Below are 15,413 nucleotides of genomic sequence, written 5' to 3'. Positions count from 1 at the left end.
GAATAATTTTTAAGTGTCTTTAGCATGGGATTTGTGAATCCTCCTTGACTACTGTGATGTTAATGATGATAACGACCACTGAGTAAGTGCTTGCAATGGGTCACGCAGGGGCTTTAGACGCATGAATTTATCCCCTAACCCTGCGAATTAAGTGTTATCCTCAATTTACAGATGAGGAAATTGAGGTGTCAAGATTAAGAACCTCGGGCTTCCCTGGTGGCGCAGTGGTTGAGAGTCTGCCTGCCGATGCAGGGGACACGGGTTTGTGCCCCGGTTCGGGAAGATCCCACATGCTGCTGAGCGGCTGGGCCCGTGAGCCATGGCCGCTGGCCCTGCGCGTCCAGAGCCTGTGCTCTGCAACGGGAGAGGCCACAACAGTGAGAGGCCCGTGTACCGCAAAAAAAAAAAAAAAAAAAAAATTAAGAACCTTACCCAAGGTTCTTAATGACTCACTAGTGGCAGGACCAAAGTTCAAATTCAAGGTCAATCAGACGCTTGTACTGAGAACAAGTGATCTGAGTAACTCACTTCAGTCTTAGCAGATTCTGTTTAAGTTTTAAGCTGGCATTTCACTGGCTCAGAAACCCCGTCTACCTAATGCTAATTACCACATCTCCTTCTACCATAGATTTCTGAGGGACATGTTTGGTGATTAAAGAAATACAGCTCATTTACTATAAACCAAGAATTTCTTAAGGAAATAATATATGCAATATAACTGACCGTAGGGCATTCAGTGAGTTCCAGAGTACTTAATAATCAAAAATCACTTTGTCAATGTGCAACAGACAAGAATACTGCCTAAGACTGTCATTCATAAGTCACACGTAATAACTGAAATCATGTTAATTACTATGAACATTCTCTATATTTACTCTAATAGTCATGAGATTTCGATAACACACTTATGAGTAATGCTTAGCAGCCAAAACTTTTGTCTTCCCCACAACGGTACTACAAAAACTAAATGGAGCTAGCGGGAATCCCCTGGCAGTCCAGCAGTTAGGACTCCATGCTTTTGCTGCTGAGGCCATGGGTTCAATCCCTGGTCGGGGAACTAAGATCCCATAACACAAAGTAAAACCACATGACACAGGTTTCCACCTAGACTGTCAAAGATCAGTAAGTTGGTCAGGGACTTCCCTGGTGACGCAGTGGTTAAGAGTCCGCAGGGGGCACGGGTTCGAGCCCTGGTCGAGGAGGATCCCACATGCCGCAGAGCAACTAAGCCCACGTGCCAGAACTACTGAGCCTGCGCTCTGGAGCCCACGAGCCACAACTACTGAGCCTGAGTGCCACAACAGCTGGGCCTACAGGCCTAGAGCTGGTGCTCCACAACAAGAGAAGCCACCGCAATGAGAAGCCTGCACACCGCCACTAAGAGTAGCCCCTGCTCACCACAACTAGAGAAAGCCGGTGCGCAGCCACGAAGACCCAATGCAGCCAAAAATAAATAAATAAACAAATTTATGGGAAAAAAAAAAGTTGGTCAGAATATAGGAAAATAAGAGCAGTCATATTGCTATAGTATTAAATTGGTTAAAATCTATTTGGAGGGCAACTCAGCATCTACTCCCTAAATGTATATACTGTTTGATATAGCAATGTACATAGATGTAAAGATGTAGCTATAGAAAAGGACATTTCACAGTAGCATGGTTTATAGTACCAAAAGACTAGAAACAGCCAGACTGACCTGTGGTACTCCAGACAATGGAATACTACTGCACCTGTAAGAGGAATGAAGCAGATCTAGCTCAACATATATGGAACAATCTCTAAGACTAACCATTTTAGAGAAAAATCAAATGTATAGAATAGCATATGTTATTTATGGAAAAAACAGGGTAGGGCGGGTAAATATACTCACGTACACTAAAATAGTGGTTCTCACATTGGGATCCCCGGACTAGTAGCAGCAGCATCACCTGAGAACTTTTAGAAATGCAAATCATTAGACCCCACTCAGACCTACTAACTCTGAACCTCTGGGGGAAGAGCACAGCAATCTGTGTTTTAATAAGCCTTCCAGGTAATTCTGATGCATGCTGAAGTTTGAGAACCACTGTGGTAGAGCATCTTTAAAGATATCCAGAAAACTGGGAACAGCTGTTACCTCTGGGGAGAAGAAATGGGATATGAAGAACAGGCATCTTCAGAGAGACTCTTCACTTCGGTATGTTTGGATTTTTTTTCCCATGTGTATGTATCACTTATTTTAAATAAAAATTAACAATCAAAGCCTACCACTTTGATCCAAAATGGATAAAGAAATGAGCTCAGTGCTTCTGAAAAACTGAATTATGGGTTTTGGTTTACAGCATGATTCTTAAAAGAAAAAAAAAACAAACTATTTGAGACCAAGATTTCAATGCAGCAAATAAAGTATATCTATAAATGACCATGTATGGTTTGACATAGTAGAGCCTAAGTTTGGTAGTAATGAACTTGTTAGTTACTGAGCTGGGAGGTTTTAAAAAGGGGAAAAACCTTTTTAGAGGTTTTTTTTTTTTTTTTTAATCAGAATGAAGCAGATTACCCTTATTGTGGAGAGTAATAATAATTAAAAACCCAGAATAAAGGCAAAGACAAAGAGAAAAATTGAACTTTTTTTTTAAAAAAAGCACAAAAACCCTACATACTAAAATTGTACACATCAAGTATTGGTCCAATCTTATATCAATCTATTTACAATTAAACAGCACCATGGTTTTCTCACCTAGGTTAGTTAAATGCCCAGAAAATTGTTATTCAAAGTACACGTTCCTTTAAAATAAAATAAACTATTAAGAGAGCTCCAATCCTCAACAAAAAAAATCTACCAACTATAGATTATTATATCACCAAATTTACTTAAGAAAAATAGATTTGAACACTTTTTTTGTCCTCCAGTTCACAAACTTTGAGAGATGTTGCTGTTCAATGTGACACACAAATTAATAAGGAAACATTTTGATGACAGGGGCATTATATTGAAATACCCTCGCATATCTCCACCTCCATATATAAAAATACTCCTTTGGAATTAATGCTGCTGTTGCCTCTTGAATTTAGATTCAATTATCAGTAAACCTAAATTAAATGTAGCCACAATCTTTAAAATGATTGCATGAAAAAGAGAAGCAGTTAAAGCTCTCAGAAACATATGTTACAATTATAGATATTATGTGCAATCAGGCTATAGGAAATTTAATAGTATTTTAAACATTACATTTAAACTAGTTTCATTTTGCCATTAAAATTAATAATGGTGCTTCACATCCAAAATAACATGTGAAGGTTTGATTATTTCTCATTTGAGAACAAGGTAAGTGCCTTCTTGCCTCTACTTTTCCATCTCCTGGATTCTCAGGGGTTCAGAAATCACCTGGTAGCCCCCTTCTCACTTATGGGACCAACCTTGAAAAGGCTCCAAATTAAATATAATCCTTGGCAGCTTTGTTCCAGTCCTAGTACAGAAGAGTCAGGTTATCTCACCAAATTTTTCAGTCCTCTAATATAATCTGCAGATGCTTCTTAATTTGCCTCTTTGCTAGGAAAGATGAGAGAGGAAAATTCTCATCCACCACAACTACAGGTAACAGTGAACTATGGAAAGCACTAAAGTATAAAGCAACGTATCAACATTTGGTCTCACTGTCGATGTTTAGATGATGTCAGTAAATATTTCACTCTAGCAAATTATGAGTTGAAATTTTTTCTAAAAGATTGAAGACAGGCACAATTCTCCCAGGCACAGATAGAATGGGTTTTCCTTACACCCTTCCTGCAAATTGGGGGAGAAGAGATAATTACTTTATTATCCTACAGTAGGAACAGCTGTACTTGATTCCATGCATTCCCTGGGATTCCCCTGAATCCCTGGAATGATTCAAGTACATTCCCAGCTGTACTTGATTCCATGCATATCCATGCATTTGGGGGCACAGTTAGCTCTGAAAAGTTCTATGAAGGTTTTACATAGTAGTGTCCTTCTAAGCCTGGATATGAAACAGCTTCATTATATAGACATTTCAAAATACCTATGCAGCAAGAGGACAATAGACTTTTCAACTAAGTTATCAGTTGAAAGTCAGAGATCTGAATGCACTGACTAAATTATTGCCTAGTGTTCCAGAAAGGTGCCTGCCACCAACGTGCTGGAAGGCACCAAAATTTAGTGTGAATGTAAACAAGGAGCTCAACACATGGGGATGGGGAAAGCAATATTGAAACACAATTTGCCAGTTTCTACTCCTTTATGGCTAAATATCAATTGAGCAAGGAATTAAGACCAGAAAAGAAGAGAACCTCAAGTACTGCTCTTTTCAGTTTCCATTTTAAAAAGCTCAAGTTTTATAACTGTTATTGATGATTTCTGGAAATTGTATTTGATTTATTTTTTAAGAATTCTATATTCACAGGTGCTTGGTGCTGTTCTGCATGGATGCAATGTTCTATTTACAGTCCAAATCATTTAAATACAGCCATTATATAGTTGTTGGGTATTTTAAAATAAATGGTTATCTATTTCTTAACTGCCTCTTGAATTAGAAACTGTAATTACATGAGTCTCAAAGGCTGGCTCGTTGTGTTTTATTAATTATTTTCGTTGGTCTCCATCACAGATGGAAGTTTTCACTGGTAATTCCTCAGAACTAAATCCATTCATAAGGAATTCAGAGCAGTGAAAATAAATTTCACGCCATAGAGTAGGAAATGATAACAACAACAATAAAAAGGAGCAGGAGGGATCTAGGGACAGCCAGCAGGACCAGTTCAGTTCTCAACTGGTGTTGGGTTTTGCAAAGGTTGGCTCATTATAACCTGTACAACATAGTCCTTTGGGATCTTCAGCTCTTCCAACTTCATTTTGTCGGTGAGAGGTCTGCCAGAAAAGAACCACCGCTGACTAGCCGGTTCCACTCCTTCTGCTGCATGTAGCCGCCTCTTCATGTGGTACACTGTGTCTGTGCTGCGGACCACAAGTTTGAGGTCCTTGCCGGTGGAAAGGCGCAAACGGAGCTGAGATTCATACCCCGAATTGGGTGGTGGCTCAGGAATATCCAGAGTCTCTATGTCGCTCTTTTCCTCTATCATGTTGATTGGTGGTGCCAAGCAGTAGACTGGAAGCTGATACCTATTCCCCAGTTCATCATAGCACTCTGTAAGTGCACCTTAAGAAAGAGAAGATATGAAAAAGAGTTTAAATGAATGCATTTTTCTTTACATCTTGCAAAATGCTCAAACATCTCATTGGCGTGCCACTGTAGAGAAAAAAATGTAAAATAAGGCCAATCTCTGTCAGTGATCATCAATAATCATTATCAAGACCCATGACCAGGGCTTCTCTGGTGGCGCAGTGGTTGAGAGTCCGCCTGCCGATACAGGGGACACGGGTTTGTGCCCCGGTCCGGGAAGATCCCACATGCCGCGGAGCGGCTGGGCCCGTGAGCCATGGCCGCTGAGCCTGCGTGTCCGGAGCCTGTGCTCCACAACGGGAGAGGCCACAACAGTGAGAGGCCCACGTACCGAAAAAAAAAAAAAAAAAGTAAAAGAAAGCACACAAAATTCCAATTTACTAATATTATCAATGCTTAGACCAAATTAATGGGAGATGCCAATTACATTGGGATATCTTTTTAGGAAATGAATCAGCTAACCTTAAAAAAAAAAAAAAAGGCAAAAACCCCAGATCCCTAAGCTCAATTCTCCACAACACAGTGTTCCAGAGTGGTTCTCTTAGTGCCTAGACTTCCTAAATTGAAGTACTTGGCCGGAAGTCCTCAGTCCAAAGAGATCACAAACTAGAGATGACAAGCTTACCAGCTGCCATTGTCTCATGGCTTATGTATGGATCTCATTAGCACAACTACCACAGAAATGACTGAGGTGTTTTATTTAACCCAAATTAGTCAATCTGTTACAGAGAAGCTTTGAGTTAAAAAGGAAGAACAAAAGAGGCATGAAGTTTATAACTGGCTAGCTCAGGGGAGGGGGAAAAAAGTGTTTATGGTTTAAAAGAAGGTATTCATGGTTAATTTCTTTATAAAGTATAAACCATTGTAATTACCAGAGCTTCCCTTGGGGAACTTGAAAGCATACTTAATGAATGTTTTATTTTAAGGTTATTCATAATGTGTCTTTTGCTCAAACTGGAACATTAATGTCAGCTGATTATCAATTTGGATAAAAACCAAAAATATCTACCATATTCAGAACACTCATACACAGGCTAATGAATATGGGCCGTGGACACTGAGAAACGGTTACCAATGAACAAATGACTTAATAAACTGATCTCCATCAATAGGCTGAAAATCCAAAGCATCCCAAATGAGACTGGAACAGTCACCAATCCACCAAGGGTTGAACTGGGCCTGCTTTCTAAGTTACATAAGATGGGCTGGGGTGAGAACTCAGGCACCAAGCATTAATACACGCGAATCTCCCCTTTCCTCTGTATTTAAAAATAATGTTCAGCCTCTGTTATTCACTAATCTAAACACTGCTATGACTGTAGAAATAGATATGCTTCAAGCCCAGTTGTGATCACCAGCAATTCCCTACACTAGTAACCATCACACTGCAGTATAAATATTATTTATAAATAGTCAGTTGTGCAAACTTCACTGTTTATATACTTGATATAGCCTTGTCCTAAGGCAAAGAAACCTCAGTGCCTTTCAGGTGGGCTGACCATTAGGAAAACTAGCAAAGAGCAGGTGGAGAGTTCACTACAGACTCATCATCTCTCTCAGGAAAATACCTTCAGATATATATCCCATTGATACTGGGGCATCAGTAATGTCAGCCTGATAGAAACAAGAACATATATATTTACATAACTGTTCTGCTAGAAAAACATTCTCTAAGAGAGGCACCATTCTAAATCATTACCTTTGGAATCAGGAGACCAAGATGATATTCCCAGCCTTGTTATTAACTAGGTGTACAACCTTGAGCAATGTTCTTTAACCTGTAATACTTCTCTCAATTAGCAAAATGAGGCAGGATAAAAATGACCTCTAACGTGATTTCCAGGTTTGCACATGCTGCTTCATCTTCATGCACCACAAGAGATAGAAAATAAAAGTGCAAACCAAAGCTGTCAAACTACAGGCAGAACAATGTCTTGACCGAAAGACAGCCTATATTTTTAGCCTCCCTAGAAACCAGGACGAGAGGTGCCATGGCAGCCTCTAGCGCAGTGCTGAAACAGTAGTGCATGCCAAGCTTAAAACAAATGTACAGTCTTAACAGGCACTCTGGCTCTTCCTAGAGCTGAATACTCACTCTTTCATGACAATAGAAAGCTGAGTCTTGCCCCTTCTGCCCTTCAGCCCAGCAAGTCGGGTTCAGTTTTCAGACTCAAATGGGTGAGAATAAAAACTCCATTGAAGAGGTACAGCTGAAGATGGCATATCTTCTTATTCTAGCTCAGGCAGCCTCCCATCTACGAGGCTGGAAATCAGCTATCCAGACTCTATTGCTTAGAAGCTCCCATATTCCAATATTTTGGGGAAAGGTAACTTGCAATTTATTTAACATGAAGTTTCCTGGTTTATTCCTTTCCTCACTCCTACCAGTCAAACTATACTGTAATCTGAGTTATAAATATGCTCTAGTTTTAGATTAAACAAAAAACTAAATAGGGGAAGAACTCAGGCCATGAAGTCAAACATCATTTAATTACATTTTTAGGCTGCAGTTTTATGGGTTACCCTATCCCCAAATTAAATATCTGGGATCATAAAGTATCAATAAAAATAATCAATATAGCCCAGAGCTGAATATTACCCCAAAATTACCTATTCAGAGCAAAATGACTCCTCTGCAGGCTCAAACTCTTTTGAATAATATACTCCTAAATCTTCCACCACTCTATGGCCCCATATCTCTTTATTAAAGAAAAAACTGCTCTGCTAATAGGGTCTCTAATCACACAATCTCTTTAGGACTTCATAAAGATCACTAGAAAACAATTCTCGCGTTCCAGAGTTGCCGCATGAACAGTTACTAAACACCTAGAAGTGTGTAGGATGTGTCACTGGCACTAAGTAGAGAAGGTTACAAGAGAGCCAAGACTGTCCTTGACCCCCAGGAGCTTATAATCAAGGTGAGCAGACACAGCATACCCACCAAAGATTTAAATACAAATTGACACTGAAAATCAAACATAGGAGCTGAGATATCACACAATAGAAATGTGACTAGAGTTGGTAGAGCCAAGAAGGAAAAATTCTGTAGAAATAGTGTGTTCTGGGCATGACACAGAATACAAATGTAGGGCATCCCAAGAAATACGAATGATATGGAAACAAGAATTAGTACAAGAGGGACTTCCCTGGTGGTGCAGTGGTTAAAACTCCGCGCTCCCAATGCAGGGGGCCCGGTTCAATCCCTGGCCAGGGAACTAGATCCCACATGCTGCAACTAAGAGTTTGCATGCCACAACTGAGGAGCCCTCGAGCCACAACTAAGGAACCCGCTTGCTGCAACTAAGACCCAGTGCAACCAAATAAATAAATATTTTTTTAAAAGAAGAATTAGTACAAGATAAGTAGGGGATAACAAGTGGCTCTGCTGAGGTGGAATACACAATCAATGGTGTGAAATTACTAAACAGAGAGCAATAGTGAAATCCTGATAGGAGGGTTCAGGAGTTTAGACTTAATACCCCAGGAAATTTCTAGAGGAGGCTAGTATAGGTACATGTGGCTAATATAGGTCCATGAGTCATTCATCCAACAAATATTGAGTGCCTACTATACGCCAAGCAATGTTTCAGGTGCTAGGGTTATGCTAGTGAAGAAGACAAAGCCTAAAGATTATTTTATTATTTGCATGAAGGGAGAGTGACTGACTGGAATCAGGGGGCCCTGCTAAAATGACTGGCTGACTAACAATGCAAAGAAATGGATCTGAGAGAACTGGTGGTAAGGGGCAAAACCTAATGATAGGTTAGGAAAGGAATCACCTAACCAGGAAATAAGAGTGACAGAGAATTTAGGGTTACAAGATTCTCTGCTTGGATTCTTTTTTTGTTTTTAATTTATTTATTTATGTATTTATTTTTGGCTGCGTTGGGTCTTCGTTGCTGCGCGCGGGCTTTGTCTAGTTGTGGCAAGCGGAGGCTACTCTTCGTTGCGGTGCGCAGGCTTCTCATTGCGGTGGCTTCTCTTGTTGCGGAGCACAGGCTCTAGGAGTGCAGGCTTCAGTAGTTGTGGCACACAGTCTCAGTAGTTGTGGCTTGCAGGCTCTAGAGCGCTGGGTCAGTAGTTGTGACACACGGGCTTAGCTGTCTGCGGCATGTGGGGTCTTCCTGGACCAGGGATCGAACCCATGTCCCCTGCACTGGCAGGCAGATTCTCAACCACTGCGCCACCAGGGAAGCCCTCTGCTTGGATTCTTAACTGCTTCAGGTTCAGGGAAATACTTCAATTGAGTTACTGAAGGTAACTGAAGAAGCATATTGGGAAAAGGGTAAAAGCAGTTTGTAGAGTAATAATCTCGAATGTGTAAGTTTAAACATAAAAGCAAACACTTAAGAGGGCTTACTAGCTCTGTCTAAGCACTTTACATACATTAACACTTAATCCTCACAACAGCCCTCTAAGGTAAGTCTATCATACTCATTTTACAAATGGGAAAATTGAAGAAGAGAGAGGTAGCTTGCCCAGGGTCAGAGATAGTTAAGTAACACAGTAAAATAATCTGATTCCTGAAGAAGTCAATGTGTAACACAGGGATAAGGCTATAGGGCTTGTGACAGCTCTACGAGACTCCCAGGTTAATGATATGGTTAAGGAGAGGAAGAAATGTGCTTGGAAAAAGGCAGAGGACAAATACCAGAGGGATGAAGAACCAAATGTGAATCACAAGGAGCAAGAAACCAACACTCCAAATGCAGCCCAACAATACGTTTGCCAGTGATGTTAGTGACAGGTCAAAGAAGCATCTGGAAGATGAGGCAAAAGAAAGTGTTGACTAAGAAGTTTCAGTGCTGCGAAGCCACCACATGTAGTGACAAAATGGACCTATTACTATCACTGTCTCATCTATGATATTTGAGAGCAATGTGTAAAAAACAGGGCATGGTTAGAAGAGAGTTTTGCTTAAAGAAACACTGTATTTAAACACAGAAGGGAAGGAACCACTCTAAAAGTTGATAACATAAGGATTTTTTTACGTTTCCAAAAATCACTCCTAGCTATGTTTGCACATGCAATTTACAAAAGGCTTTTAATCATCACCCACTGGCCACTGACAGTGCAGTTCATCTAATAATTCTTCACTAGTTCTAAAGACATTCTAGCCAGGCTTGCTTAGATTGTTCACCTAAGTACTTGTCTTTTTTTCCCCTTCTCCTCAAAAACCCATTAGAGGCCTCACTCAAGTCCTAGCAGACACAGATGGCCACCGGGATAAATGACTGCCAGGCCACTGCTTCCGCAGGTCAGGAACCCCTGAAAGCTCCCCAGGGTAGGAAGAACACTGCCAAGACTACCTTCTGTTCTGATTTCATACATAATTTTTTTTTTTTTTTTTTTTTTTTTTTGTGGTACGCGGGCCTCTCACTGCTGTGGCCTCTCCCATTGCGGAGCACTGGCTCCGGACGTGCAGGCTCAGCAGCCATGGCTCACAGGCCTAGCTGCTCCGCGGCATGTCGGATCTTCCCGGACTGGGACACGAACCCATGTCCCCTGCATCGGCAGGCGGACTCTCAACCACTGCGCCCCCAGGGAAGCCCCATACATAATTTTTTGAAGTTGTTTTTATTTATCTTCTATCTAGATGACTGGCTCAGATGTTCTATTTTCCTTGGTCAACACTTTTCTATGGCTGTTTTTAATTAGGCTTCAAAATATTTCACAAGAAACTTATAAAGACTAAATTATATACCAAATAATAAAAATAGCTTTACTAAATGCCAGAACGTCTAACACTTTACTCTTTCTCAAGTAGCTTTCAGGTTAAAAAGAAAGACGTCTTTTTAAGCATTCAAAGGCCTCACTGGTTTTCCCTCTATGTTCACTCCTGCAAGACTGCAGCTCAGTCTTAAAATTTTTACCACGTGAGACTTGCAGAGCTACATGAACAAATCTGCAAAAGTTAAAAATAAATTTTTATGTAAGGAAACTTTTGAGGATATTAAAATGTTACCTTGATTGTAGTGATGGTTTCATGGGTGTTTACATGTCAAAGCTAACCAAACTATACACTTTAAATATGTGCTGTTTAGTGTTCTTCAATATACCTCAAAAGAGTTGAAAACATTTAATATTTAAAACATACTAGCAATCTGATGTAGAAAACGGTCCTCCCAAAATTAATTAAGAAATTAGGAAAGCAATATCCTAGAACTGCAAGGTTTTTGTCACATTGGGGGTTTCTTCCAAGGATGAGAAAAGACGTCTTTATTCTCGACTTCACTTTTCTAACTGATCCAGAACGTGTGAACTCTTCATAAAACATGACTTCCTAAGACAACAGAAGACCTAAACACATAAGTGAGTTGGACACAGCTAAAAAGGAAAAGAACACTGAAATAACAGAAAGAATGGGAAGGAAAGAAAGAGTGGGTTAGACCTATGATTCAGGCAGCCCACTGTTGAGCCTGACAGAGGAATAGAAGACTGGAGAAGCAGTAAATGTGATAGAAGGAACAGTGGCTTTGGAGCCATCACACCCAAATTTTAATTTGAATCCTAATCTTGGACATATTCAGTCTGTTTCCTCAAGGACTATACTATCTACCTCACAAAGTAGGTGTAAGGATTAAATAATAAAACACATGCAAATTGACTAGTACATATAATGCCAGTTCCCTTCTCATACAAGTTTTAAATCTCAGAACCAGACTTACGGAGGAGAGCTCACCAATAGCAATATCACAAAGGATCAAAGTTTCATAACGTTTGAGCCCACTGCTTTATGCTTCATGGGGTCCTTTACAAACCTCACAATAATGTCAAAAGGGCCATCGAAATTACCCTTCATCCAGGTGTTATGAGCCGTCTTTCAGGACTAACAAATTACAGGCTCTCTCATGCAAACACTTTGCTGGGAATTATATTAAGCTTATGTCTGATAGTCAGGCTTTAGGAGAAGCAGGTTCAGTTGTCTCATTCCACCAAATTAGCTATTAAGACTGGGATTCAGAAGTACCAAGTCTATCATCTCTTCTAGCAAGCACAGGTGAAAAGTGGCTTAGTTTGGATGTATTACCAAAGTCTTACGATGGTTAGACCATGATTAAGAGCTTGTGTAACATTTGGCCACATTTCTAACGGGACACTGATCTTTAATTCCAACTCTTTAAAAGGAACAGAGGACCAGACCAGCAGCACTCAGGCACTGGTTTATTTAGCTGACCTGGCTTTACAGAAGTGGGAGTCGGTGCAGTACACTTCCTGGGACCACATCAGAAACCCTGCTTTCTGTCCACCCCCACCACCAGAATGGCAAAGAAAGGAGGTCTTCTTCAGAGACAAGCCTCCTGACTCAGGGACAAACTCCCACCTCAGCTATTTTAGGCCCTTTGCTGCTCTACCTGAAGAAAAAGGGTGACAGCAGCCGAGGAGTGGATAAAGCTACACTGTGTAACTCCAAATCATTTTTGTTTCGTTGAGGATAGAGAGAGGAAAAGGATATAACATTTAATTTATGATTAGTCAGTCATCAGATCCTTTATTAAGGCCCCATTTCATTTCTAAACACAAGTCTGGTAAAAATCCTCTGTCTCTCACGTATGTACAATTTTCATGCTTTCGTTCTTAAGCTTTATGTTCATGAATTAAGTTTATTAAATGACAAATTCTTATAGGGACCTTTAAAGGAATCAGAATTCATGGCTTGCTTTTTTTTTTTTTAATTAATTAATTTTATTTATTTATTTTTGGCTGCGTTGGGTCTTCGTTGCTGTGTGCGGGCTTTCTCTAGTTGTGGTGAGCGGGGGCTACTCTTCATCTCGGTGTACGGGCTTCTTGCGGTGGCTTCTCTTGTTGCAGAGCACAGGCTCTAAGCGCCCGGGCTTCAGGAGTTGTGGCTCGCAGGCTCTAGAGCGTAGTCTCAGTAGTTGTGGCGCACGGACTTAGCTGCTCCACAGCATGTGGGATCTTCCCAGACCAGGACTCGAAGCCGTGTCCCCTGCATTGGCAGGCAGATTCTTAACCACTGCACCACCAGAGAAGCCCCATGGCTTGCTTCTGAATGGGCGTCTAACACACTTAAAGGAAAGAGAAACAAGGCCTACACATATGCATTTCCTATCTGTCCTATCATGTCTGAGAGAATTCATGTCATTTCCTATCATGTCTGAGAGAATTCACTTGTTTCTCTTTAGTATTAATAGAAGTATATCATTTTAAAGTATTCTAGGGACTTCCCTGGTGGCGCAGTGGTTAAGAATCCGCCTGCCAATGCAGGGGACACGGGTTCGAGCCCTGGTCCGGGAAGATCCCACATGCCATGGAGCAACTAAGCGCATGCACCACAACTACTGAGCCTGCGCTCTAGAGCCTGCAAGCCACAACTGCTGAAGCCTGTGCGCCTAGAGCCCGTGCTCCGCAACAAGAGAAGCCACCGCAATGAGAAGCACACACACCGCAACGAAGAGTAGCACCGGCTCACTGCAACTAGAGATAGCCTGCAAGTAGCAGCGAAGACCCAATGTAGCCAAAGATAAACAAATAAAATAAATAAATTTATAAAAAAACAAAGTATTCTATATAGTGTGGGAGAGACCTAAAATGGTACACATGGAATTAACGTTGAAAATTACTCATGTAGTAACTTTACAGAAAACACAGATGAAATGTCTTGACCCTGTAACTTAGTTGCTTTAGTTACCGTTAGATCTAGGACTTGAGTTCAAAACCCAATTTCATGACTTCTACCTCGGAAAAATAATGTAACTTCCCTGTGCTTCAGTTTTCTCATCTGTTTAAAATGGGGACTGTTGTAGGTGATTATCACAGGCATGAGAATTAAATAACATCAATTCAAAACATGAACTGATAGTATTTTATTATTTCTGATTCTCAGACCAGGAGTTCTTTCATCATGTTGGCTTCCTATACACAGAAATGCTCTATTTAAGCTATTTATAAGTGCCTTAGTTTTAAACAACTTAAACTGCATTATACATAATTTAATTTATTCACATTTGATATATTCTGAGATAAGAAAGACCAGGAAAAAGAAAAAAAAATTCTGGGCAACTCCTTTCCCACCTGTATTTTGAAGGTGACTAAAAAATAAAGGTTTTTCAAGAATTACTATTTTCTACCTCGCATATCCTGAAGAATGAGAAAGGACAAAAGAAAATGGCCTTCAAAAGTCCAACTGAAGGCTTCCCTGGTGGCGCAGTGGTTGAGAGTCCGCCTGCCGATGCAGGGGACGTGGGTTCGTGCCCCGGTCCGGGAAGATCCCACATGCCGCGGAGTGGCTGGGCCCGTGAGCTGTGGCCGCTGAGCCTGCGCATCCGGAGCCTGTGCTCCACAACGGGAGAGGCCACAACAGTGAGAGGCCCGCGTACCACAAAAAAAAAAAAAAAAAAAAAAAGTCCAACTGAATGGGTAATAGTGAGCAGCTACTCCTACTATACAGGGAAGATTAAGAAGGGAGCTTTTACACGTGAATTGCAAGGAGATGGAAAACACATTAATTGTAGATGCTAAAGAAATAAACAACAACCTTTCTAGAAAATTGGAAGGTAGGGAAAGGAGTAGGCAATTTTAAAAATCTTTTTAAATCTTCTGAATAATAATTTTAAAAAAGCATTAAATCCTCCTCTTTACCAGATAAACAGATACTGTTTCTGAACGAGCTCTCACCGAAAATATCTGAATAGCCACTATGAACCAGACTCTGTGAAATACGAAAATAAAAACCACCTTCTTTTCACCATGTTTATGCTAATCTGGGCATGCCATTTAATCTATAAGCTGGTTTCACAGGCAAAACACTGTATTTAGGAATGTTTTTAGGAATTTTAGGTAGTGACAAAATAGCACTCAATTAGAAAAAGGAAATAAGCTCTTTAAGAAATTTAAGACCATGAGTAAAAAATGCTGTGTAAATAATGAAAACTAAAGCTCTTCTAGGATGGGGAGGCTGTGGAAAAGCAGCAGCAGACACTAGAATCACGGAGGGAGTTTTTTCCACAATAGTACACTATTACACATGTCCATATTATCCTCTACCTGAGTCATAATTTCCAAAGTGAAAATATACATTCATATGTAAAATCCCCAGGTAGTTATGACACCAACTTCCCTCTTAAAAATCCCTACTGCCATTTGAGAATAACAAACTAAAGACTTCTCACAGATATTAATAGAGGAAGATAATTAAAGAGCACAGAATTATTTTGTGCTTGGACAGGCAGGAATATAATAAATATGACCTGCTGACTGGAATTAAGATAA

General features: G+C 40.4%; 1 protein-coding gene across 4 annotated transcripts in view; it reads right to left on the bottom strand.

Annotated features, from left to right (window-relative positions):
* Positions 1-2,597: 2,597 nt before the first annotated feature.
* Positions 2,598-15,413, bottom strand: part of UBTD2 (ubiquitin domain containing 2) — a 56,996-nt gene continuing 44,180 nt past the window's right edge. For all 4 annotated transcript variants that reach the window (XM_027084311.1, XM_027084308.1, XM_027084309.1 and 1 more), the window contains one exon: positions 2,598-5,156. In XM_027084311.1, the coding sequence (XP_026940112.1) occupies positions 4,759-5,156 (398 nt within the window). In that variant the 3' untranslated portion in view covers positions 2,598-4,758. The remainder of the gene's footprint in view (positions 5,157-15,413) is intronic.

Source organism: Aethalodelphis obliquidens, unplaced genomic scaffold (genome assembly GCF_003676395.1).
Source record: "Aethalodelphis obliquidens isolate GAN/ISIS:26980383/991018 unplaced genomic scaffold, ASM367639v1 scaffold52, whole genome shotgun sequence".
Classification (NCBI taxonomy): Eukaryota; Metazoa; Chordata; class Mammalia; order Artiodactyla; family Delphinidae; genus Aethalodelphis; species Aethalodelphis obliquidens.
This window is presented reverse-complemented; position numbering and strand designations above follow the sequence as displayed.